The sequence below is a fragment of the Platichthys flesus genome, chromosome 13, assembly GCF_949316205.1.
Source record: "Platichthys flesus chromosome 13, fPlaFle2.1, whole genome shotgun sequence".
Lineage (NCBI taxonomy): Eukaryota > Metazoa > Chordata > Actinopteri > Pleuronectiformes > Pleuronectidae > Platichthys > Platichthys flesus.
In genome coordinates this window covers 15,747,859-15,771,536 of record NC_084957.1, presented here as the reverse complement: position 1 = coordinate 15,771,536, position 23,678 = coordinate 15,747,859, and the positions used below count along the sequence as shown (strand labels likewise).

The 23,678-nt window shown below is 44.1% G+C and overlaps 2 protein-coding genes across 2 annotated transcripts; one reads left to right on the top strand and one right to left on the bottom strand.

The window, feature by feature from the left end:
• The first annotated feature begins 13,655 nt into the window (after window positions 1–13,655).
• c13h2orf49 (chromosome 13 C2orf49 homolog) lies at window positions 13,656–16,457 on the top strand. The gene is made up of 4 exons (XM_062403135.1): window positions 13,656–13,786; window positions 13,945–14,093; window positions 14,593–14,839; window positions 15,277–16,457. Exons 1-4 carry the CDS (start codon window positions 13,676–13,678, stop codon window positions 15,331–15,333), a joined length of 564 nt encoding a protein of 187 aa, XP_062259119.1. The 5' UTR covers window positions 13,656–13,675; the 3' UTR covers window positions 15,334–16,457.
• A 153-nt stretch (window positions 16,458–16,610) lies between these two features.
• On the bottom strand, window positions 16,611–21,191 carry fhl2a (four and a half LIM domains 2a). Its single transcript, XM_062403134.1, has 6 exons — window positions 21,094–21,191; window positions 18,779–18,956; window positions 18,489–18,663; window positions 17,971–18,140; window positions 17,680–17,866; window positions 16,611–17,597 (listed from the first exon to the last, which is right to left on the bottom strand). The coding sequence occupies exons 2-6, from the start codon at window positions 18,932–18,934 to the stop codon at window positions 17,446–17,448; spliced, it is 840 nt and encodes a 279-aa protein (XP_062259118.1). The 5' UTR covers window positions 18,935–18,956; window positions 21,094–21,191; the 3' UTR covers window positions 16,611–17,445.
• Between the last annotated feature and the right edge of the window lie 2,487 nt (window positions 21,192–23,678).

Genomic DNA, 23,678 nt, shown 5'->3' with positions numbered 1-23,678 from the left:
AAGAAAGCTATTAATATGAAGGTCATAATGTTGTTTTAAACACCAAAGAAAACATATTTTCATTTGTTTCCACAAAATTTACTGGTTTAATGAACATGAATCATTTGATTAAGTAGATTAGAGGGCAGTGCAGTAATTTCTCTAATTTATGGACCGCAGAGAGGACACCAATAGTATTAATAAAATATTCTATGAAGACTAACGTATTTCAGTTTGAACTGTCGATACTCTTCCTGCTCGGGGAAATATTCAGCAGACACCATGATTTTTGCCTATAAGAGAAGTTATCTGGACAAAAAAATTATTTCCCCAAAATATGAAAGAGGCCAAAGATTTGAATTTAAATGAATTTGTGCCTTGTTTTACATGCATCAACAGCATGACAAGCAACCCATGGTGTGTTATCTTAATTTAATTCTCATGTTTGCTTCTATCACATTACTATGCTAACTCAATCCCTTTACTTAGAACTGGATCAAACAAGTCACTTGATTGCAGATACGTCAGGAATGGAGGTTTTTTCCGCCATCACAGTGATAGCTCTGTGATGGCGACCTGGGTGTTCCCCGTCTCTCACCCAATGTCAGCTGGGGTCCAGGCCTCCCGTGACCCTTGAGGAGAAGTGGTAGTGATGGATGTTTTCGAGAAGTTGGTGTCTTCAGATGCCTTAACAAACTGAACCCTTTGCTTTTCTGAGCACCAAGCACTTTTTCAGATAATGCAAGAGATGTAAGTAAAATAACTAGCACCTCCCATCTATCATATGTCTACACGCAGACACACAACTACACTCACACAAAGCCGTCCACACCTCCTCCATAAACCATTCAACCCAGGGCCGGGTCTAGACAGGCATGTATGAGGGGGCAGCCACAAATCTTGAGGGGGCAATGTGCTCCAGCACCTTTTACCATGTCTAATTGAAAAATTCACTAACTAGGATGCGGGTACACTGAACAAGTGCCTTGTAAAGTACTGTGGTCTCAAATGCTTGGCACACTTATTTCATTGTAGTTATTGTTGTTAGACTAACCATATATGAACTTGGGTTGTTAGTTGTATGTCCTACCCTCAACCTAAACTGACTGCACTTTGTCAGGCCTCTACCCTAAGACCTGCCCAACTTGGGTGTCCCTATGAAGACTAGCTTCTGTTGGTATAGCTCTTAGGGTCACTGAGGCACTCAAACCTCCTGACCACGATAAGGTGGCAATCCCTCAGGAGGATGTTTTTGTATTTTTTTATTTTTATAATACCCTCAGGAGGATGTTTTTGTATTTTTTGTATTTTTTTATTTTTATAACCCCCTTAGGAGGATGTTTTTGTTTAGTTTTTTAAATATAAAACAAAGGCTATTAGCCTAGAAAAAACAAACAATGTTGGCTAACTACAGCATTTTTGCTGGCCACTAATTTTAGTTAAGTTCTCCTAGGTCTTTAGGTCTTTAGGTCAACAGCAGCCTCCGGTTTCCCTTGGCAAACTCCCTCACAAATTCGTCCATGTCCAGCTTGTATGTAATTGACTTTTCATGGGCCAAGATAACCAGGTTCCTCTTTCTGTGATGCAGCATAGTTCTGCGAAAGGGGGTTAAGACACGGGACAGTGTGGAGAAAGAGCTCTCACATGCAGCTGAAGAAACCCCAATGACCAGTGCTGTAATGTATAACTTGTACAACAAGGGAAATGCTGCCTTGTAGTGCTGTAGGGTTTTGCACACTGTAGACAGATCTGGTTCATTGGGGCATTCCTTAAGCAACATGGGCTTTGCCACCAGGATTTCATTATTCAGACATCCTGCATCAGTGCCAGCCAGCTCAACCAAAGGATGCAACAGAGCTCCATGGAGGAATGTGCCAGATGTAGGCACAAGGCTGGACGTGGCCTTCATCAGCTCCAAATTCTTCTGGCAGAATCTTGTCTCCAACTCTGTAATTGCCCGGTCCAGAATGTTTAGTAGAGGTCTTTTAAGTGTCTTATGGGGGGGAACACTGTCATCTGTGTCTGTGTGGCCCACTGTTGTAATTACAACACTGTCACTGAGGTGCCTATTCATTGTTCTCCTTCTCTTTGCTGGAATGTCATCCCCAGCTGCTGTGTGATCTCCCTCTCCCCACTCATCGCTGTGATCCCTCATGGCCCTCCAGTGCTGTACCAACCTCGTTTGAGGCTCTGCACATATCCACAGACTGAGACTGTAGTATGGCATTTGCTGGTTTCAGTAGACCAAGCACTTGCACCAGAAACTTGCCAATTTTAAAGAAGTGCTGCCTCTTAATCTGGCAGAGCAGGCCTGATGCTTCAGTGCACAGATCCATTGCAGCATCATCATCCGTTGCCACCTCAGACAGAACAGTGATTATTTGATCTTCATTCTCAGTAATGCAACGTGTCACCTCATAGTGGCTAGTCCATCGGATTTGAATTAGCCTCGTAAGATTAGGAGCATCATATTTTCTAGTGATGTAGTGGTGCTGAAAAAAGTTGTACAAGGAAGAAGACAGATCAAAAAATCTTTTAGTACATTGTTCGCTCTGCATGGCATGCACAACTAACAGGTGCAGTTGGTGGTTGTAGCAATGGATGTAGGGTATATGCTTTCCCAGCTTCTGTTGGAGCAGAGCTTGAACACCTCCTCTCACCCCACTAATCACTGAAGCTCCATCATAACACTGGCTCAGAATGTTGTCAGCACTGTAACAAGCATCAGAGAGGCACTTCAGGATCTCAGAGGTTATGTACTGTGCATCTAGTTGGTCGAGGTCAAGCAACCCAATGAGATGCTCCTCGGGTAGGGAAGCACTGACAAACCTAATCATAACTGACAGGTTTTCGACATTACACCTGTCCCTGCTCCCATCACTCTTGAGGCAAAAACCCACAGCATCAGCATTTTCATATTTTTTTTTTATCTCTCCGAGCACCATGTTTGCCAGTGTGTCAATAATTTCATTTTGTATGTGATTTGATGTATATGATGCATTCCTTGGGATACCCTTGGCGATGCTGGCTAGTTTTTCATCTTTCTCAAGGGTATATTCCATTAACTTAAGAAAAAGCCCAGAAGCAATATCATCATCATCATGACCAGCAGCATCACGCCTGTGTTCCGTTGTTCCACGTAGACTCAACTCATTGACACAGAGGAACTTCACAGCGTTGCCCACACTCTTAACATAGTACCGTTTTTTCTCTACCTGTGTCTTGCCAACCAATAATGTGTCAACATTTCCCCCAGTAGCCTCTCTCTTCTGGTGCTCAGCCCAGAGAGTAGAAGCATGTACATGGTTGTGGGAGGACACATGCCTCTGCAGCCCTTTGTCACTGTCCAGTGCAACTGGACAGTGACAAAGTACTTGCAGTACAGTACTGTATTTGCGACAGGGAAAGCAGAAACATGCATCCCGTTCAGTATTCAAGCCATGGTCGTGTGCGGTACTAGGCAGGATTGAACGACCTCAGTTTTTTGCAAAATGCACGTTTTGGGTAGCTACTTTATAATAGCTGAGATGGTGCAATGGTGGTTAAGTCACTGGGTAAAATGGGAAGTTTGGGGTTAACTGTAAGAACTGGGAAAGGAGGAGGTAGAGTAGAAGTAGTGCTTGCTGGTGTTATGCTAGCTACTGCTGGAGTGATGCAGGCAGCAGAACCACTACTAACGTTAGCTGATGCGCTGCTAGCAACAACACTGGTAGGGGTAGGTGCAGCGCTGGCTGCTGAGGTGCTAGCTAGAGCATTGCCACCATGATCTCCATTGGGCAGGAGGAGTATGTTTTTTAAAAGCTCTGAAAAACTGATGCATTGTATATTTAACCTCAGAATGATCAGCAGAATGGAATGCAAGCAATCTCTACACTAGTGTTGTATGTCACTTGTTTACAAGGCTGAGTCCCTGAGGAGAATGAGATACACAAGGTTGGGACAAGTCTGCTGAAAGTTTTACAGGAGTGGAAAAGTGAAGATGGGATTGTAAAATAGCAGCCAGATTGCAGAAGTTGGGTGGGGGCGGGGCTTTCTTTAGGGGTCTGCAAGCACAGATCATTTGTGTTCAGTCTGTGGCAGGGAGCGGACAGTGCTCTCTCCCTGTGCTGTGACACATGACAGGGACTGTGGGCCCACACACCCTGATCTAGGAGAATAGGCTACAGCTTAGCTACTACAAGAATTTGGTTATGTGGTTTTGGTTGTTGTTGTTGACTGAGCAAATAAAGATTTTCAAGAAAAATATAAACTCTTGTTTTTATTATGTTATTAGCAATTAAGTATGTCACTACACAAAACACTATAACCGAATTTAACAGAGCTCCTTTGCTTCGCAGTTTATCGCTGCAAGCTGCTATTAGAAACCTGACACTAGCTCATTTGCATACTATAGGGGGATTGGAAGTTGGGCAGACAGCTATCCCTCACAGTGAACCGGCAGCAGGCCGATACACTGAGCAGAGCGAAAAGGGGAGATGGAGCGGAGGTGAGAAACATGACATGAGAAACAACTTGATATATTTTATATTTGAGGGGGCAAGCAAGACATTAAGACATTAAGAAGTGGAGCGGAGGAGAGAAGCATGAGATAATAAAAAATATATGAAATTTAATATATTTTGGGGGATTTAGTTTGAGGGGGCACAACATTTATTTGAGGGGGCCAGGCCCCCTCTTGCCCCTGCCTAGACCCGGCCCTGATTCAACCTCCATCATTCATCCAGACCAGGACACATCTGTTTTTCACACCACCTGCCACAAACAAGCAAGAATTTGTAAATATGCCCTCAAATCATATAAATTTATTTAAATCTGCTGAACCTGCAGTTGTACATTCTGTTGTGAGTGCATTTCTACTGAGCATGTCTTAATGAGTAAACAGTTTAAATAAATAAGGTTGTACACTATTATACATTCAAGCATGTATATTCTTTTTCTGTGTATCATTGATGTTATTCAATATGAGCCGGATTTAGAGACTGTAGAGACATATACGAATATAAAAATGCAATGTTTCTGTGTGTCAGGTTATCAACACTCACAAAAACTGAGGTAAAGTTGTATTATTTGATCATAGGAGAACTGTTAGGAGTTACATTCATGTCAGTCAGACTGATTCTCTGCCCGAGAACCGAATGGTGAGAGGCCCTTTTGAAATTGTAAGGATTATTTTTCTTGTTATTATTCTCTGCCAAATGAATTGGCTTTTTGAGGGCTTTTACATGCTCAACTTCTTACTAAACTTTGCAGGAAATTCAAAAGTCTGAGAAATGTACGTATTCTGGAGTAATTTGAAATGGGTGTGACAAAATATCTCGACAGCGCCATCTATACACAGCCCCTGAGTTCACTTTGACCAATCTTCACGAGAATTTGAAACAGAGGTGTAACATGTTAAGAAAAAGTAAGGAAGCCCGCCATTTAGAATTTAGTGGACATTTTGGCCATATTCCACATTTTTACTTTGAAGTACTTGTTCCAGAGCTTTCATCAGATCAACTTGAGATGAGTGTCATCAAAGATTTTTCATCACACCGTGTGACTGTGGCGTGGCATCAATATTTGATTACACGCCATAAAAACACAAGGTTCTATATCTTGGACATTTTTGGTCCAATCGAGTCCAAACTAGACATGTGGACGAGAGTCCCGGCCTGATGACGTCTACACCGAAATCATGACTTAAAATCACAGTGCCCCATGGTGGCAACAAGAAGTCACATGTTTTATACTTTGATGAACTTCTCCTGGCTGCTTTACAATATACAGCTCAAAAGAGCTCAGTCAAGTCATTGGATCATCGTCAGAATTGTGACATTTCCTCAAACCATGTGAACATTGAGGTGCGGCGAAGGATCATCCTTCGCAAAAGGACACGATGTTGTCATAACTCCACTGTGCATTGTCCTATCACTGCCAAACCGACCGCAACAGGCTTCAATGTGCGGGTGCTCGGGCCCGCCAGTGCTAAAACGTAGCCCTAGTTTTATCCTGTATTTTCTTTGTATAAACGAGAGAGGTTGAACTGCGCAAATAACTTAATTTTGCCTTCTCTTTTAAAAATTTATGACCATCAGTTAATAGTGTAGCTCCACAGAGCAGGCTATGTTTTGTGATTTTGCCAGAATAGCAAACTGATAGCTGTGGCAGTGGCGTTTCTACATAAGGGGCAAAGTAGCGTGAATGTGTGTGTGAATTAACTTGACTCACAAGAATTGTAGTCTTGTTTTGGAGTCATTTGATTCGTGTGTGTTTCTGTCTGTGTGCTTGCTCTGTGAAACGCTTCTCTCTTGCCGTCTTTCCTCTCCGGGGGCAACGGCCCAAGCTTAAGACTGTTGCCATGGAACCACCAATGAGCGTGAACCACACAGGCCGAAGTTAACATTGGGAGATGGGGCACTTTCTGATGTGCCCCACGAAATCTGCCTAGCAACTCGACTTGTATAATGCGAAACGCGACTCCAGCTCAGAGCCTGTTGCCTGCTCGGCTCCACCTGAGCTAACAGGCTTACAGGCTATCACGACCTGAGTCGGAAGAGGTTTTACTCACATATCGGATGAATAATACGGTTTGAGCTTCGGTTTGTTCTCCTGACAGATAATCTAAAGGCGTCTGCGCTCCCGTTTCTGTGGTAAATCAAGTTTAGCATTGTGTTAGCAGTGATGAGCAGGTACCTGTACATGGCTTGTTAGTTTAGCTCCGCTAGCCTGCAGGCTAACGGGACCGTACAGAGTTATTGACCCCACATGAACCGACATGACCCGACATGATCCGGTCCACCCAGCGGAGAATAAGCTCCACCACGTAAGATATCTAATGGTAATTAAAGTTGTTTCACTCGTCAACCCCCTTTGACTTGACTGCGTTACACAGACCATAATTCTGCAGAAACAGATTTACTGTGAGCAACTGAACCGTGAGTATTTAAAGTCACATCTGCATTTTAAGAGCAGCTGTTTAAATTAGGATAACTTCTCCTAAAGTGCTTTATTCAGCGTATTGATGTTGACGTTGATGTGAAGCTATGTGTCTGTCTAATCTTTTTACTTTGTTGCAATCATTTTACTTTAATGCTGTATTGTATGCAACATCTTTGTGTCGCGCTGAGCGCTAAAGCATGTGAAATGTATATGAAACAGGATTTCTGCTCCCTGCTGGCACTCAAAATGCAGCCCATAGTATATCTTACTGGTCTATATAGGCCTACTGCTTATAATAATCAGCTACCTCTTTTTTGTGACGGTGACATGACTCATCATCATCATCATCATCATCATCATCATCATCATCATCACTCATCGTCATCCGCTTAGCCAGGCTCGGGTCGCGGGGGGAGCAGCTCAAGCAGGGGGCCCCAGACTTCCCTTTCCCGGGCCACATTGACCAGCTCTGACGGGGGGATCCCGAGGCGTTCCCAGGCCAGTGTTGAGATATAATCTCTCCACCTAGTCCTGGGTCTTCCCCGAGGTCTCCTCCCCAGTGGACGTGCCTGAAAAACCTCCCAAGGGAGGCGCCCAGTGGGCATACTTACCAGATGCCCGAACCACCTCAGCTGACTCCTTTCTAAGTAAAGGAGCAGCGGCTCTAATCCGAGTTCCTCACGGATGACTGAGCTTCTCACCCTATCCCTAAGGGAGACGCCAGCCACCCTTCTGAGAAAACTCATCTCGGCCGCTTGTACCCGCGATCTCGTCCTTTCGGTCATCACCCAGCCCTCATGACCATAGGTGAGGATAGGAATGAAGATCGACCGGTAGATCGAGAGCTTTGCCTTGCGGCTCAGCTCTCTTTTCGTTACAACGGTGCGGTAAAGCGAACCGCCCCCGCTGCTCTGATTCTCCGGCCAATCTCACGCTCCATAGTACCCTCACTCGCGAACAAGACCCCGAGGTACTTAAACTCCTTCACTTGGGCTAAGGACTCATTTCCTACCCGGAGTAAGCAATCCATCGGTTTCCTGCTAAGAGTCATGGCCTCAGATTTAGCGGTGCTGATCCTCATCCCAGCCGCTTCACACTCGGCCGCCAGCCGATCCAGTGAGTGCTGAAGGTCACAAGCCGATGATCCAATGAGGACCACATCATCCGCAAAAAGCAGTGACGAGATCCTGAGACCACCGAACTGCAACCCCTCCCCACCACGACTACGCCTCGATATCCTGTCCATGTATATCACAAATAGGATTGGTGACAAGGCGCAGCCCTGGTGGAGACCAGCACCCACTGAAACGAAACTGACTGGCTGCCGAGGACCCGAACACAGCTCTCGCTTTGGGAGTACAGAGATTGGATGGCCCTGAGGAGAGACCCCCTTACCCCATACTCCCGCAGCACCTCCCACAGTTTCTCCCGGGGGACCCGGTCATACGCCTTCTCCAGATCCACAAAACACAAGTGGACCGGATGGGCATACTCCCAGGCCCCCTCCAGGATCCTTGCGAGAGTGAAAAGCTGGTTCGTAGTTCCACGTCCGGGGCGAAAACCGCATTGTTCCTCTTCAATCTGAGGTTCGATGATCGGCCGAACCCTCCTTTCCAGCACCTTGGAGTAGACTTTACCAGGAAGGCTGAGAAGTGTGATACCCCGGTAATTGGTACACACTCTCTGGTCCCCCTTTTTGAACAGGGGAACCACCACCCCGGTTTGCCCTTTGGCACTGTACCCGACTCCCACGCGATGTTGAATAGGCGTGTCAACCATGACAGCCCCTCAACACCCAGAGCCTTTAGCATTTCTGGCTGGATCTCATCAATCCCTGGGGCTTTGCCACTGCGGAGATGTTTGACTACCTCAGTGACCTCCACCAGGGAAATTGACGACGAAACACCATCAACCTCGAGCTCTGCCTCCAACATAGAGGGCGTGTTATTCGGATTCAGGAGTTCCTCAAAGTCTTCCTTTCAACGTCCGACGACCTCCTCAGTTGAGGTCAACAGAGTCCCATCCTTACTGTACACAGCTTGGATGGTTCCCCGTTTCCTCCTCCTGAGGTGCCGGATAGTCTTCTAGAAACACTTTGGTGCCGACCGAAAGTCCTTCTCCATGGCCTCTCCGAACTTCTCCCACACCCGCTGCTTAGCCTCCGACACGGCAGCAGCTGCAGCCCTTCGGGCCTGTCGGTACCCTGCAACCGAGTCCGGAGTCCTCCAGGATATCATATCCCGGACGGCCTCCTTCTTCAATCGGACGGCTTCCCTGACCACCGGTGTCCACCACGGTGTCTGAGGGTTACCGCCCCTTGAGGAGCCTAAGACCCTGAGGCCACAGCTAGCCACCGCAGCTTCAGCAATGGAGGCTTTGAACACCGCCCACTCTGGCTCAATGCCCCCAACCTCCACAGGAATGCCAGAAAAACTCCGCCAGGTGTGAGTTGAAGATACCTAGGACGGGGGCCTCCGCCAGATGTTCCCAGTTCACCCGCACTACTCGTTTGGGCTTACCAGGTCTATCTGGAAATTTCCCCCATTCCCTGATCCAACTCACAACCAGATGGTGGTCGGTTGACAGTTCCGCCCCTCTCTTTACCCGAGTGTCCAAAACATGCGGCCTCAGATCAGATGACACAATCACAAAATCGATCATTGATCTTCGGCCTAGGGTACTCTGGTACCAGGTACACTTATGAGCACCCTTATGTTCGAACATGATGTTTGTTATGGATAATCCATGACTAGCACAGAAGTCCAATAACAAACGACCGCTCGGGTTTAGATCAGGGAGGCCGTTCCTCCCCACCACGCCTCTCCAGGTGTCTCAATCGTTGCCCACGTGGGCGTTGAAGTCACCCAGCAGAACTACGGAGTCCCCTATTGGAGCCCCATACAGGACTCCATTCAGGGTCTCCTGAAGGCCGAGTACTCTGAGCTGCTGTTTGGTGCATACGCACAAACAACAGTCAGAGTTTTCCCCCCTACAACCCTTAGGCGAAGGGAGGCGACCCTCTCGTCTACCGGGGTAAACTCCAACACCAATTTATGAGTACTGTACCAGAGCTGAGACTGTGCGTGGAGGTAAGCCCCACCAGATCTAACTGATAGCGCTCCACCTCCCTCACAAGCTCCGGTTCCTTTCCCCACAGCGAGGTGACGTTCCACGTCCCCAGAGCCAGCTTCTGCCGCCCGGGTCTGGTCCGTCGAGACCCCTGACCTTCGCTGCCACCCATGTGGCTGCGCACCCGACCCCAATGGGTCTTCCCACAGGTGGTGGGCCCATGGGATGAAGAGAGGGGGGGTGGCACGAACAAACTACGTTTTCCTTTGTACATTTCTGCGTTAAAAGACTGAGGAGCATCCACACCAAGAGGACTGAGAAGGGAGACAGCAGTGTGGGCGGAGATGACAACCTCACCTTCGGTGACAACAGCGAGGTCCAAGCAGATGAGCATGACAAGGAGGAGGAAGATTCTGAAGGGCCGAAAGCAGAGATCCGTGAGGAGGAGGTCAGTAACAGCAGCTCAATCATTGTTGTTATAGTTAATGTCAGTCCTCTGGCCTCACACTAATGAAATCTTTTCATCTAGGACGACAGTGTGGAGGAGCTCGAGGAGCAGATCGAGAAATTATTCATGGTAAATTTCACCCACAATTATTCTCTCAGGATGAGCTAGTTGATGAATTAAACAAATCCCATTCTACCTCTGTTTTCTGTCTCTTTAGCAACAGAGTCAGATCACACAGAAGCTGCTTCACTCCTCTCACTCACAGCGCTCCATGATGATTGGACAGGACCGATACAAGAGGCGTTACTGGCTTCTCCAAGAGTGTGGCGGCATCTTCGTTGAGGGCATGGAGGGCAGCGAAGATGAAAACTCATACTGAAATATACATTTGAATGTTATGTTTGTTATGCAGTTTGAGCAGATTTTTTTTAATGCTACTCAGCTATTGAAAAGATGAAGGAGATACAGGAAAAGGCTCAGGTGATCAGAATAAAGGAGGAGCAGCTGGAAGAGAGTGAGATGGAGTGGGTGTCCAGCCCATACAGACCCCCGCCTGCAACCACGTTGCATGGACCTGCAGATGAAACAGATGCTTCAGGGCCATATCCGCTGTGTTCCCCCAAGCTCAAATGCAGCCCCTGGATAAGGCAGCTGTTAGTCTGCTCAATACGACACAGACTAACAACACTGTCAACAGGCTTGAGACCCCAGTGGCCCTATGTGACAAGCTACCTTGTTCATTGTTCCCTGCTGTGGAGGCAACCAAGACCCGGGACTACCCCAGACCTCAGCCAATCCCTAAGGGTAAGAATGGCTCACTGCCAGTAAGCACAAGTGAAATATGCTGGAGTAAAGATCATCACTGCCCAGACAGTCATGGAATACATGCTGTGATGACTGTCACTCAGCTTTACAACTGCCTTATGCTGCTAAAATTAAGCAATTGACAATACTTCTCTCTTTTGTTGGCAGAGATGCTGCACGGTTGGTGGCGAGTGTCCAACGTGTAGGAGCTACACAGTCTGGTGGAGGCGCTCCACAGTCGAGGCATCAGAGAGAGGGTCCTCAAGAAGCAGTCCCAAGAACATCTCTATGCCAACAGCGAAGATGGTGTGTCCACAACTCCTCTGCTCACTTTAATTCTCTTTAATACAAAACATACTGTTATTAGATATTTTCATGTCACCTGCTCCCAAATTAATACGTATAAATATGTTGCTTTTCATAGACAGTAATTTGCTGTATTGTTTGTATGTATCTATGGGGCAGTGTTTGATGTGGCGAGGCTGGAGAAACACCAAGTGAAGGAGAAAACCGTGTCGAATTGGTGTGTGGAGGAGCAGGCGACGGAGGTGGACATCCACCAATTGCAGCAGGTGGAGGCTCTGGAGAGGAGAGTCGAGAGAGCTGAAGCTGTGAGCTTATTTCAGTTAAATTAACTGGTCATCAGGGACAATTAAGGGACAAGCAATTACACAGGCTAGAGGAAAAATACACTAGCATCAATTTATAATGCACCATCACCAAGAAACAACAATATCAGAATAAAACACAATCTGCATCTTCCTTTATCAATGCACGTCTTTCACTTAATAATATCTCCTAGTCCACAAGCAGTGCAGATCAACGAGCCTCAATCTATTCAACTGTCCATTGATATCTTCATTGTTCCACATGTCCACATCAATTTAATAAATCTGCACGGTATATGTTGCACGTGGCTCCTCACCCGTCGTTTTTATGTCCCTGTCTTTTAGGAGAACGCTGAATTACTCCGGAGTAGGAAACTTCAGAACCGAGCATTGGGGGAGGGAAGCGAGGCAAGGACAAGCTTGACAGCGGTGGCTCCTGTGCCAAAAAAGCCAAACTGGCCAAAGACGATAGATATTGACTGGACATGTGCAGGTAGGTATGAACGCATTCTCACTGCATGGATAGAAAACCGCATTTTTTTTCATCTCACTGTTATAAGCGCAAACATTGGGGGAGTGGGACGTGACCCAAGGAGGAACCCATCAGATTAAATTTAGTTGTGGATTTTTTACTGTAACATTGCAAGAGAGTATGTTTTGCAACATGTTTGCTAACTTCTCAGAGAAGGATTTATGGATCTTCGTGAAAAAAACGGGACTGGTATTTATGAGCGTTTGCAGATCCAAATAAAAATCCAGATGTAAAGAATCTAACTGTGGTTTTGTCAGGGGTCATGTCCAATCATCCTTGTTCACTTAAAAATCTGTTACAAACTTTTTCACAATTATCTGAAAGTATATTAAAAGCTCAGCTTTGTCGACTGCTCATTTCCCTCAAGAGTTCTGCAGGCTGAGCTGGAGGCTCATCAGGACGCGGGGCCCTTTCTCACTCCAGTCAACCCTCAAAGCCAAACCCTGGTACAAGAGGATCATTAAGAAGCCCATGGACTTCTCAACAATCCGAAAAAAACTCAGCAACAACCAGTACGTTTGTGTTATACATACATTCATACATCCTTTATGGCAGTTACTTTTCTGATTTGAATGCTGCCTCTGAATTCAAATTAACCATTTCCAATCTTTGCAGGTACCTAAATTTCAAGACATTCGTCATGGACGTCAACCTGGTTTTTGACAACTCTGAGAAATACAATGAGGACGATTCGACAATCGGACAAACAGGAGTATCCATGAAAGAATTCTTTGCCAGATGATGGGCTGAGCTCCTGAAGCAAAACTAAAGCTCAAATATAGAAAATCACTTGTACTACTTTCTACTTATCAAACGTCCTATTTGGTGTCACTCACTTTCTCTTCACCTGTGACACTAGATTTGTATGAGCTGCAATAAAGCCGATTGTGCAATGTGAAAGTACTAACACTCCATGAATCAGTATATTCAAGTGCAATACTGCAGTACAGCTTTTTGTATATGTGTATTTATTTTTCATATTTATGTTTGTCTCTGAGTCTTTTCTAAGAAACGGTAGGAGATGGCACACAGCTTTAACTCCTGAAGATTGTTTTATGGACTGCTGATCAAGCCGATCAAGAAAAAAATGTATTTGTGACTACTGGGGTCAAGCAGTGCTACTGTTCTGTTTAAGTGTAATTATTATTATGATCATAACCATTTTATTATGTTATTATCATTATAACCGTTATTATTATTATTATTACAAATAATAATATTATTAACAGGATTTGTTGTAGAAGTTTGAGTCTCTCTCTGGATGTATTGTTGTTACTTTACGCGGTGCATGCTGGGAACAGATGAGCATCCAATATGGCGGCCTCCATAGAACACGGCAGAAAGGCTGTTGGCAGCTCGGATGTGGACCTGTTATTACACCCTGAGCTGCTGTCTCAAGACTTCATGCAGCTCATTTTAACTGAGGTGAATGAATATTAGCAGAGAATCTAGGAAAGTGCAATTTCATTTGGATATAAATCAGAAATAATGTCGCGTTAGCATGCTGGCTAACAGGCTGTTGAGTCTGTGGTACCGGTGAATGTGAGTAGTAAGGTGACGGTGTTTTTCAATGTCTGAATCAGAAACTTGTCAGCACCAGAGAATGTGAGAGTCGGGACCGGCTCATGGAGCTCTACCTCCGGCATGTCATCCCGCTGCCGCAGCGGACTCTGCCCGACAGCCGCTGGGGCAGGAGGGTGCAGAGGAGCCGTGGACCACCGGAGGCTAACAGGTCAGTTCGGTGACAGCCACCACGCAGACAAGGATTATTATCCCCGAGTAGGAATGTCTAGTAGTTTCCATGTGATACAACTTACGGTTTAGAAAGATGCTAATTGACACTTGATGATAAATGGATACACATACATCCGCTAAAACAAGCACATTAAAGAAAGAAAAGTGGAAATCTTGGATATGTCTGTTTATTTCTATCTGCTCCCAAATTGAATAGGTTCTTCATTGGGTCATGACCAACCACAGCATTTCATTGAAATCTGTGCTGTAGCTTTTTAGAACTCCTGGTGACATACAAGCCACAAACAAGCAAGTGGCAATGAATCAGAACCTCCTTGTTGGAGCTTACAGCTGATATTGCTGTGTCCATCCTATCTGTGAAAGACAAACTGCGGTGAAAGTCCAGACCAGATCCTCCGTAGTTCCTCTGCAGGTCAGGTCTGAAAATAGCTCGACGGGATTGGATCTGATTCTTGTCATTATTATCTGGTTTCTAGCTCCAGTAATGACCACAAGAGGAAAAGGCCTCTGATTGTGTTCGACAGCCGCTCCTCTCATTCCGGCGCCCTGAAAGTGGGGAAACCAGAGGGAACCACCGCGTCAACGGGGATCACTGACAGGTTAAAACCTCCTCCAGCTGCAAACCCATCCAACCCCATCCGCAACCTATCAGGCAACACCTCTTCCTCGTCCATTCATTGCAGCACTGACACAGCAAACCTCAAACGAGAAGCGAACAGCTCGGTAGGAACTTTTGTTTCACACCTCAGTTAGAAACCCCATGGAAATGTGCTGTTCTATTGAATACTTGTTTATATTCTTCTGTGTGGCTTATATTGATTATATTCATATTAGAGTTGGAAATCACATAAGGCTTATGATGAAAGCATATTTTGACCATATCGGGGGATTCTCTGACATATGATATAGACACATGTAGTAACAAACAATAACAAAATGGTGGCCCACTGTAATGATGTACTGGTTTTATAAGTTGTGGACAACAGAAACTAAACAAGAAGCTTGAACTGCCAGAAAGAAAAAAAAATGTGACTTTGTCATTAAGTCATTAAAATCAGAACCTCAATGGATCAAGAACACACTGTATAATCTGCTGTCTAAGTTATTTGTCTAACCACTATCTCTAACACCTGTTGATCTTTCATCTTCCATCACTTCAGGTTCCACTCGAGTCTCCAGAGGTGAAGAAAAAGATCCATCATGTGACGTGGCCCTGACCTCTGACCCCTCTTCGCTCAGACCTGACGAGAGCTCGGGCTCTGGAGGACAAAATTGCTGCCCTCCCATCACTGAACACCCAGCTGAGGTTGCTCACTCCCTATTGGTTCTCCCCATCACATTCCTCTCACAAATTGCATCAGGGAAGGAGGCGAAAACCCTTTACCTGTGTGTCCAGGTCTCCTCCCTGCTCTCGGTCAGTCTGAGAGCTGATGCAATGGAGCAGTGTAGCTTTCCTAAACTTCAAGTGCCCTTACCCTCAACGGTCTGCGACTCCAGGATGCCTTTCAGGGGAAATGAAATGTTCACATTATGTTTCTCTGGATGAGTCGGTTTTGATTATAGGGCCATGAGTATTGGTTTGTACTGATGTAAAGGTGAGATTATTGGATTGGTGTTTTTGAAAAGAGTCAAACGGAGGCTAAACTCTTCTCACAGTCTGAGACACAGAGCGGCAAAGTGTGCGATAGCCGGGGGCATTGTGAAGATATTCTGTTGAAGTATTTAAAAAAAATACTTCTGTCGTGTTTTATTTGGTTGGTGAATACATTAAATAAAACACTACATTCACATTGAACACGCAGGGCATTTTAGAAAGTGTTTGTGTGCTTTGAGTTACTTTTATTTTATATTAGTGTAGTCACAGAGAGAAATTGCTTTCCAAGTTGTATTTGGAATTCTAATCCTCAAGGTGTTCCAGTACCATTTTTCCCTTCCTGATTCCGATACCTCGACTGATAACAAGTACTGATCCGACAACACTGCAATAATACTAAAATAGAACTTATAATGTAGTTTTACAGCTGGGTGCTACTAACCTTGTATGGAAGTTATGGTTTCTACCATTGTTTTATGGCCTGTTTCAAGATGAACTCTTTGAAAAACAAACATATACAGAGAATAAATACCATAAAACTTATTTTATCATCCATTTTGAAAGTCACAAGTGGAAAGGAACAAAAATAAATACATGTAGGATTACACAGCAGTCGCTTCCTTTAAATACTTCCAGCATGATATTGCTGCCAATGTATGTGGCTCTGGTTGATGCCACAATGCTGGAAATCACTTCTTCTCTGCTCTTAAAAACAGCACCTGCTAGTGGCAGTAAAGCAGAATTCAGGATTTCCGGCAGTATCAAGCCTTGTCCATGCTGGTATTGGAACGCTTACACATACTCCACAACTTATCATTGTGACGCAAACGAAGCAGCGAACTTTGGTTTGTCAATTTCAGCTTTTAGTGATTCGGGAGAAAAAGGAATATGGACGAAACAGAGAATAAAGCAGGTTTATTTGATATTGTGGATAATAATTGTAGCCAGAGTTGATCTTGGTAACAAGATTAGTGTCATGTTTGTAACAATGTTTTCAAATAAATTGTCCAATACAATGAATATATTCTGTCGGTTTAATTATAGTAGCTAAGTCAGCAGTTTTAGGACTTGTGTTTTATAAGCTGGTATTTTAACATGCATTATTTGATATATTCAAATACTGAATGACTTGTGGTTAATAAATTAATAAAATCTAAATAAGTGACTTAGACACAGTATTCTGTATATATATATTTTCATTCATAAATTGTATATATTAAATATGTGTTCTGTTTTAAAGTTTACGAACAGAAACATTTCGACCGATCGGGATGTCAAATTTTGTATGAAAAATTATTTCATGCACAGCAGCAGTTAGCATTTATAAGAGCGAAGAAATATATTTTATTTGTTATAGCAGAACTCATCAAAAAAACCTCAAACTAATTACAGCATCAAGCTAATCCATGCACAAAGCAGCATTTATTATGAAAGAAAGTCAAAGTCTGCATTCATATTATAGATATATTTCACAATGCTTCAAACAGTGTGTGCCAACAGCTGCTTTGTTAGTAATGACTTATTCACGCAGAGGGAACATTTTACTTAAACTCCCCAAATACCACAGTTAGTAGTTTTTATCTCATGTCATAGAACAATGCACATTCAGTAAGGCTAAGTGGAAAAGATGCTATGCTCTGTGCTCAGATACTATTTATTGCATGTTTCTCATTCCTGCAGCATCAAATTCGCATCCAATCAGGTGACCCCAGTTCCCGCCATCCCTCGGGTTGTGTTAGATGTCCTTGCCACACTCTGGGCATAGGATGTCATCGCGTTCGGTGAGGAAGCCGCGTCCCACCAGGGACACAGAGCACTTCTTGCAGTTGAAGCAGTCGTTGTGCCACTGGCGCTCCTCAAAGGAAATGTACTTGCTGCCTCCAAGACCTGAAAGAGTGGATCAAGTTTGAGTCAAGATGTCAGAGGAACACAAGAAGGGGTTTTAAGAATCAAGGAGATCAGTTATTACCGCTGATGGGTGTGGTGCAGGAGGCACACTTCTTGGCATAGAGGTTGCAGAAGCAGTTGAGACAATAAGCGAAGTCGTCTCTGGAGGTGAACCTCTGGCCAGACAGCTGCTGCTTGCAGCTGGTGCACAGGAAGCAGTCCTTGTGCCAGGGCTGGTCATGGTAGGTCACCCCGCCGGTGGTGATGGGCTGGTAAGATATTCAGAAGTAAGCATGATTTCTTCGAGTGACTTAGGACCTTTGTAAAAATCATTAACACTGAACATTACAATGTGTGTGATTAGACGTTTTACCTTCTTGCAGTGCACACACTGCATTGCAAACTGCTTCTCGTAGCAGGGCACACAGAAGTTGTTGCTGTCCTTCGGGATGAAGCTCTTGGTGCCGATGGGCTGCTGGCATCTCTGGCAGGTGAAGCAGGTCTCGTGCCAGCTATTGCCCTTGTGCTCCATTTTCCTGGAGCCTTCAGAACAATAAGACATTGCGTTTAAAGACTAATTTTTATAATATGGCTTTTACCTTCATTTCTTATGTCTTTGTAATTTTTATGTTTCTATGTTTGTCAAGCATTTTGAAAAACTTGTCTTTAAAAAAAAAGGGTATACAAATTATAGGTATATTATTGTTATTTATCATAAGATCTAATGTTCTTGTAACATGTAAATATTTTATAGCTCTTCAAACATTCCATATAACAGTATTTCCACTGCAGTTTACCCGGACACTTTTTTTCACAATGTGTGATTATTTGTATTACTTTGTGTTACTCTAGGCAATCTTGAGCTGGTATCTCTCTTTGTGTCCTCCACACCTGGCATGATGGTCTTCTTGCACTCGTGGCACTTGGAGGAGTACTCATTGGAGTAGCACTCAGTGCAGAGAAGCTGATCATCCTTGGTGGAGAAGGGTTTGTCCACCAGCGAGCGTTTGCACTGGAAGCACTTAAAACAGTCCTCATGCCAGTGGCGGTCCTTGTAGGACAGATCCTAGAAGAACGCAAAATGATACTGATTAGATTTAAAAACAGAAACACGCAGAGAGAGAGAGAGAGAGAGAGAGCGAGTGTGTTATTGTCACAGTATATCTGGTGAGTTCTCCCACCCTGGTGTTGCAGCCGATGGGCTTCTTGCACTCCTCACAGGTGTTGGAGTACAGGCTCTCGTAACATTTCACACAGTAGGGATTCTCCTCCCTCAGAACATACTTCTTCCCAAACAGGGACTCCTTGCAGTAGTGGCAGTCGTAGCGCTCAGTCATCTTGACGCAGGATCACTAAAACCTGAGAGAGAGCGAGGGAAGAACACAGAGACATATATATAAATTTTCATATGGATGAGTACACATCCTATTACCTAAATCATTTTTCTCTCTGAGCAAAAAAGAAAACTCTGTAGTGTCACTGACACACTTTCATAGAGATTCTAAATTCCTTGCAATAACTATTTTCCAGGAAACCGGATCACTTTCCACGATGCATTTTCCCCTTTCATCTCCATGTCCCATCTCTCAGCGGCCCCCTTCATCAAGGTGACAGATGACGAGGATATAAATAACCGCTATCAGTCCTGCTTAGAGGCGATCAACTTTTGACCCGACGCATTCCAACACCCACCATGCCACTGTACGCTGACCCATCCGTCACCTCACCTCCAGTTGTCAGCACCAGATCATCGTGTCCCTTGTCATCATGCAGGCAGAGCGAGTGTGTGTGTGTGTATCTGTGCATAAGTATAGGTTTGAATGGCACTTGTTATAATGACCACTCACAATCTGCAGCTGTCTGTGGTCTGGCTGTTAAGCCCCTGGGTTATCCCACCTGTGTTTTTATACTCTTACTCTCCGTTGACCAAGTATAGTGTCGGGTACCAGTTTCCCTGTGTGCGTCTTTGTCGTGATATAGATGAGGGAAAAAAACAGGGGGAAAAGCTGCAGTTGTCAATTGTTCCCATGCACTAATCTTTTTATAGCACCCAAGCCTTTTTTTCTTCCTCACTAACTCACTTACTCTACTATTCATGTGATACGGCCACTGAATCCTCAGCAAAGGGGCCAGGAGAATGATTCCCATTTGTAAATTTCTTCCTGCCTTCTTCTTTTTTTATCACAGCTTTTCTTTATTTCGATGATTTCTGGTTTGAATTCTGGTTGTTTTATTGTGTTTAATCTGTCAGAAGCTCTTCCCCTGTGTGGGATCTCTGTGTCGCCCCCTTTCACTGTTTCAGCATGAGATCTGTGAGTAATTTGTGATGTTGCTCGCATTCAAAAGGGTAGTGTAGTTAAAAAGTTTGAATCTGTGCATGTCTTCTCTGCTCTGAGCGTGGTCAACCCCTCCCACATTCCCTCATTGTCTGTTGCCCCCCACAATGACTCACCTCACTTATATAAGGATTTATCTGACTCCTAAAAATAAAAAAGGATAATCTGGATGGCCACAAATAAAACCTCTTGTCACGCAGCTGTCTCCCCTGCTCCTGGGGTCTTTGATGCTTTCCATCCTCGAGTTTCTCATTACAGAGCATAAGTGAATAACATGGTATGTGTAGAACCCTGTGCAGCCTGTCCCAAGAAAGAAATACCGTTCTCACATGGAAAACCAACTCTTTGTGCATTTATAACTTTCGATTTTGAGTTTTAATTGTTTTTAGCAAAGTTTTTGTGACAATTTGAAAGGAATTCTACTATTTAAAAAATGTTAGTGTCTTAAGCAATAAAATATTGAAAATAGACAACATTATCTTTAAAATGTGACCCATCTATATCGATAACTTAAAATTGTTAGTACTTTCTAACACAGATCCACCACTTAAAAGAAATATTTTACTCCACAATGGCAACAATTCTTGAAGAAATCCTCATCCCAAAAAGTTAAACTATGCAAAATCCATTCCCTTTGTGCCAGCTGGATTAACATGCCCCTTTTTGTGCAGTTGGAAAAAGAACAAACCAGTTTGCCAAAATACAATTTACCACTATGTAATACATGACTTAATAGTGAGCTGACACCTTCATAAACACAGTTTTGCTAAAGGGAAGTGTGAGGGTGATGAAGAGAGATGAGAGGAGATTGGAATGTGCTCTGCTAACAGGGGGTCGACAAGGGGGGGCTGTGCATTTTTTCTGGACAGAAATAGATTCAAATGAAAAGGGTGGCCGTCTCCGAGACAGACGGGAGAAGAGAAAGTGAGAGGAGGTGGTAAAATGGTGAGGAGACTGTGCAGGTGGAAGGAGGGAGAACATGAACAGGTGGATGGGGAGGCAAGGAACAGGAGGATGCCAGGTACACAGTGAGCAGCTGTGTCCCATGCAGGGAATGGACGACATGGTGAGATGAAGACCAGTGGAAAGGATGGATGGGGAGGAAGATGGATGCGTGAATGGATGGAGAGCCGAGCAGCTGAACAGAGGTTGGGTCTTACCTTCCTGTCTGAGGAGTGTGTGCCCTGTGCGGAGTCTGTGGCAGACTGAGGGAGGGCACTCCGTCGGCACTGTAGTTACTCCTGATTGCATTACTCCACCCATCGGGGGCTAATTGAAAACGGGGGAGGCGCCATGGAGGGAGTGGTACAAAGATATCTTTTTTCAGCTGATCTATAAATACAGCCGTGCCTCACAGAGATAACCCCAAGGCCCCATGGCTTTCACCCACTCATTCAGTCACCAGTCTGACCGTGTGGCCTTTTAAGGTCACTCAGTTGTATTTCATTTGCTCACATACTTCCTCCGTGATTCCTTTTCTACACCTACATTCTAAGATTGTACTTGTTGTTTCCATTTATTTTTTTTATCCCCTCACTGCCATATCTCCTGGAAAGTGAGCATCCAGTCCTCTCATCTGGTGTCTTTCTTTTCATCATTTGTGATCATCATCAAAATACTGCATGCACACACAAACACACACACACACACACACACACTTAGTTACATAATACACAGTATTCCTATAGCCTTTGATACAGCTGGAAAGGATGCCAAGGGTCAATTGGCAAAGATCTGCCCCCCTGTGACGTTGGTCCCCTACTCATGTGTCTCATCTGTCTCTACCTCCCTATATTCCCCTTCACAGGGGAAAACAGATTCACTCCCAAACGTCCAAAGTGTTGGATATGGTATCTGGGCCTAGTAGAGACAGGTACGCACATGGTTTCTAAGAAAATTTGAAGCATTCTTTTTTGCAACCCCACTCTCACTTGTTCACGCTGGAACACCACCCTCTATCACCCCCACTGCTCCTCTCATCTCTCTCTCTCCTCCTCCCACTTCTCTCTCTCTACTCATCCCACACTCTCTCTGTCTCTCTCTCTCTGAGGCAGGTTTTCCTGACCCGGTGGTCCCTGGACTCTCTCCAAAGAGAAAATGCGTCAGCAGTGTTCCATTAAGGCTGAAGTGTGCTATTTGAAACAGGCCATAAAGACATTTGTGCTTTGTTAAGTGTTGAATTAGTAAGTCTGTGTGTGTAAACAGTAGCTATACATTATGTATCTATGGCTCTTTATTGGCCTTGTATGTGTATACATGTATATAAGAACTATATAGAGGCATGGCTATCAGTTGGTCTTTTTAGTTTGGCATAATATAAAATGCAGATACTTGATTGCCATGAAATACTCTGTTTAACTGTAGAGAGAATAGCTCACCAATGTTTTCATGAATACCACTCTAAACAGATTTAAAATGGTCAGCTGGGACAAACAGGAAGTTTTGGGCCAAATTGATGTCAAGAGGACAGAAGAAGATGTTGTACTCGTTCCAGAGGACGAGACTGGAAATAGATTAGATTAGTTTGCCTGTAACAAACATGTGGCATCTTCCCCTTAATGCTTCCAATGTGCTTTTGCTTTAAGACCTTTACCACCTGAAACTGGAGCCCACATACAAATCACATGCGTTCACCACGTTCCTCATTTATTACCATTACATTACATGTCTTTTTTTTTTTTTACGATTAATTACATTAATATGATAGTATTTGACACAAGCTTGGGTAGGGTGAAATGCAATGAAATGAGTCAATTACTGAGTTAGTAAGTTATTGAAATAAATTACATGAAAAATGTGTAATTAGTAAAGCAGTTTATTTGATTGCATTAAATTGAATGTAACACTTTTGGGAAATATTGCACTTAATAAAAAATGGACAAGGCCACAAAAAGAGGGTCAAAAAACTAGTCCCCATTTATTCTTTTATTTCTATTTCAAAGTCTCAATATATTTTCAACACAGATACAATTCATTTAGTATATTCAGCTAAGCCATTGTTTAAACTATCAACCATACTGCTGTGGCAGACTCAAATGAGCTGATAAGGACTGTGGTGATAACGGTTAAACTAAATTCAAGCTAAAAGCTTAACCCAAGACACGTTTGCAGCATTGTATTGCGAGTATTTTTCTTTAAATCTGAAGTAGAGGTGTTCACAGCAAATTTATCTTCATCTCGCACGAATAGAATTGCACTTAGACGTCCATATGTTACACATTTTTAAAGTTGAAGTGATGGAAATGATGCCTGGAACAGAAAGTTATTTTGACTGTTGCTGTTGTAACCTCGCAAACAAACTGGAGCATTTATGCAACGTTCCATTAAATCTTGGAATTTCCGACCCCCAGAGTCGGAAGTGGCAACCGGAACGCCCCCTCAAGTCAGAATTTCGACTCGGAAGGTCGGAGGAACTTCACAACCCCCGACTTCAATATCCAAAATATCCCCTCCGTTTTTCATCAGTAGTGAAAGTTGTTGTTTTGCTGTTTAATCTTACATTAAATGTGTCATATACATAGTACTGTGAAATGACCGTCTGACGTATTTCTACAGTGTTAGCGTGAGTGAGATGCAGCGTAGAGCGTATGAACAGTTTTTTTGTAAACAGTGGCGAACTGCCTACTGTAAACATTGTTCTTGTACTAATGAAGCAGATTAACTCTGGTTATTCGGATGTGACGTCATTCAGAGAGGTAATTATTCCTAATATTGTTATGTTAGAAGCATGCAGCCATTGGTTAAG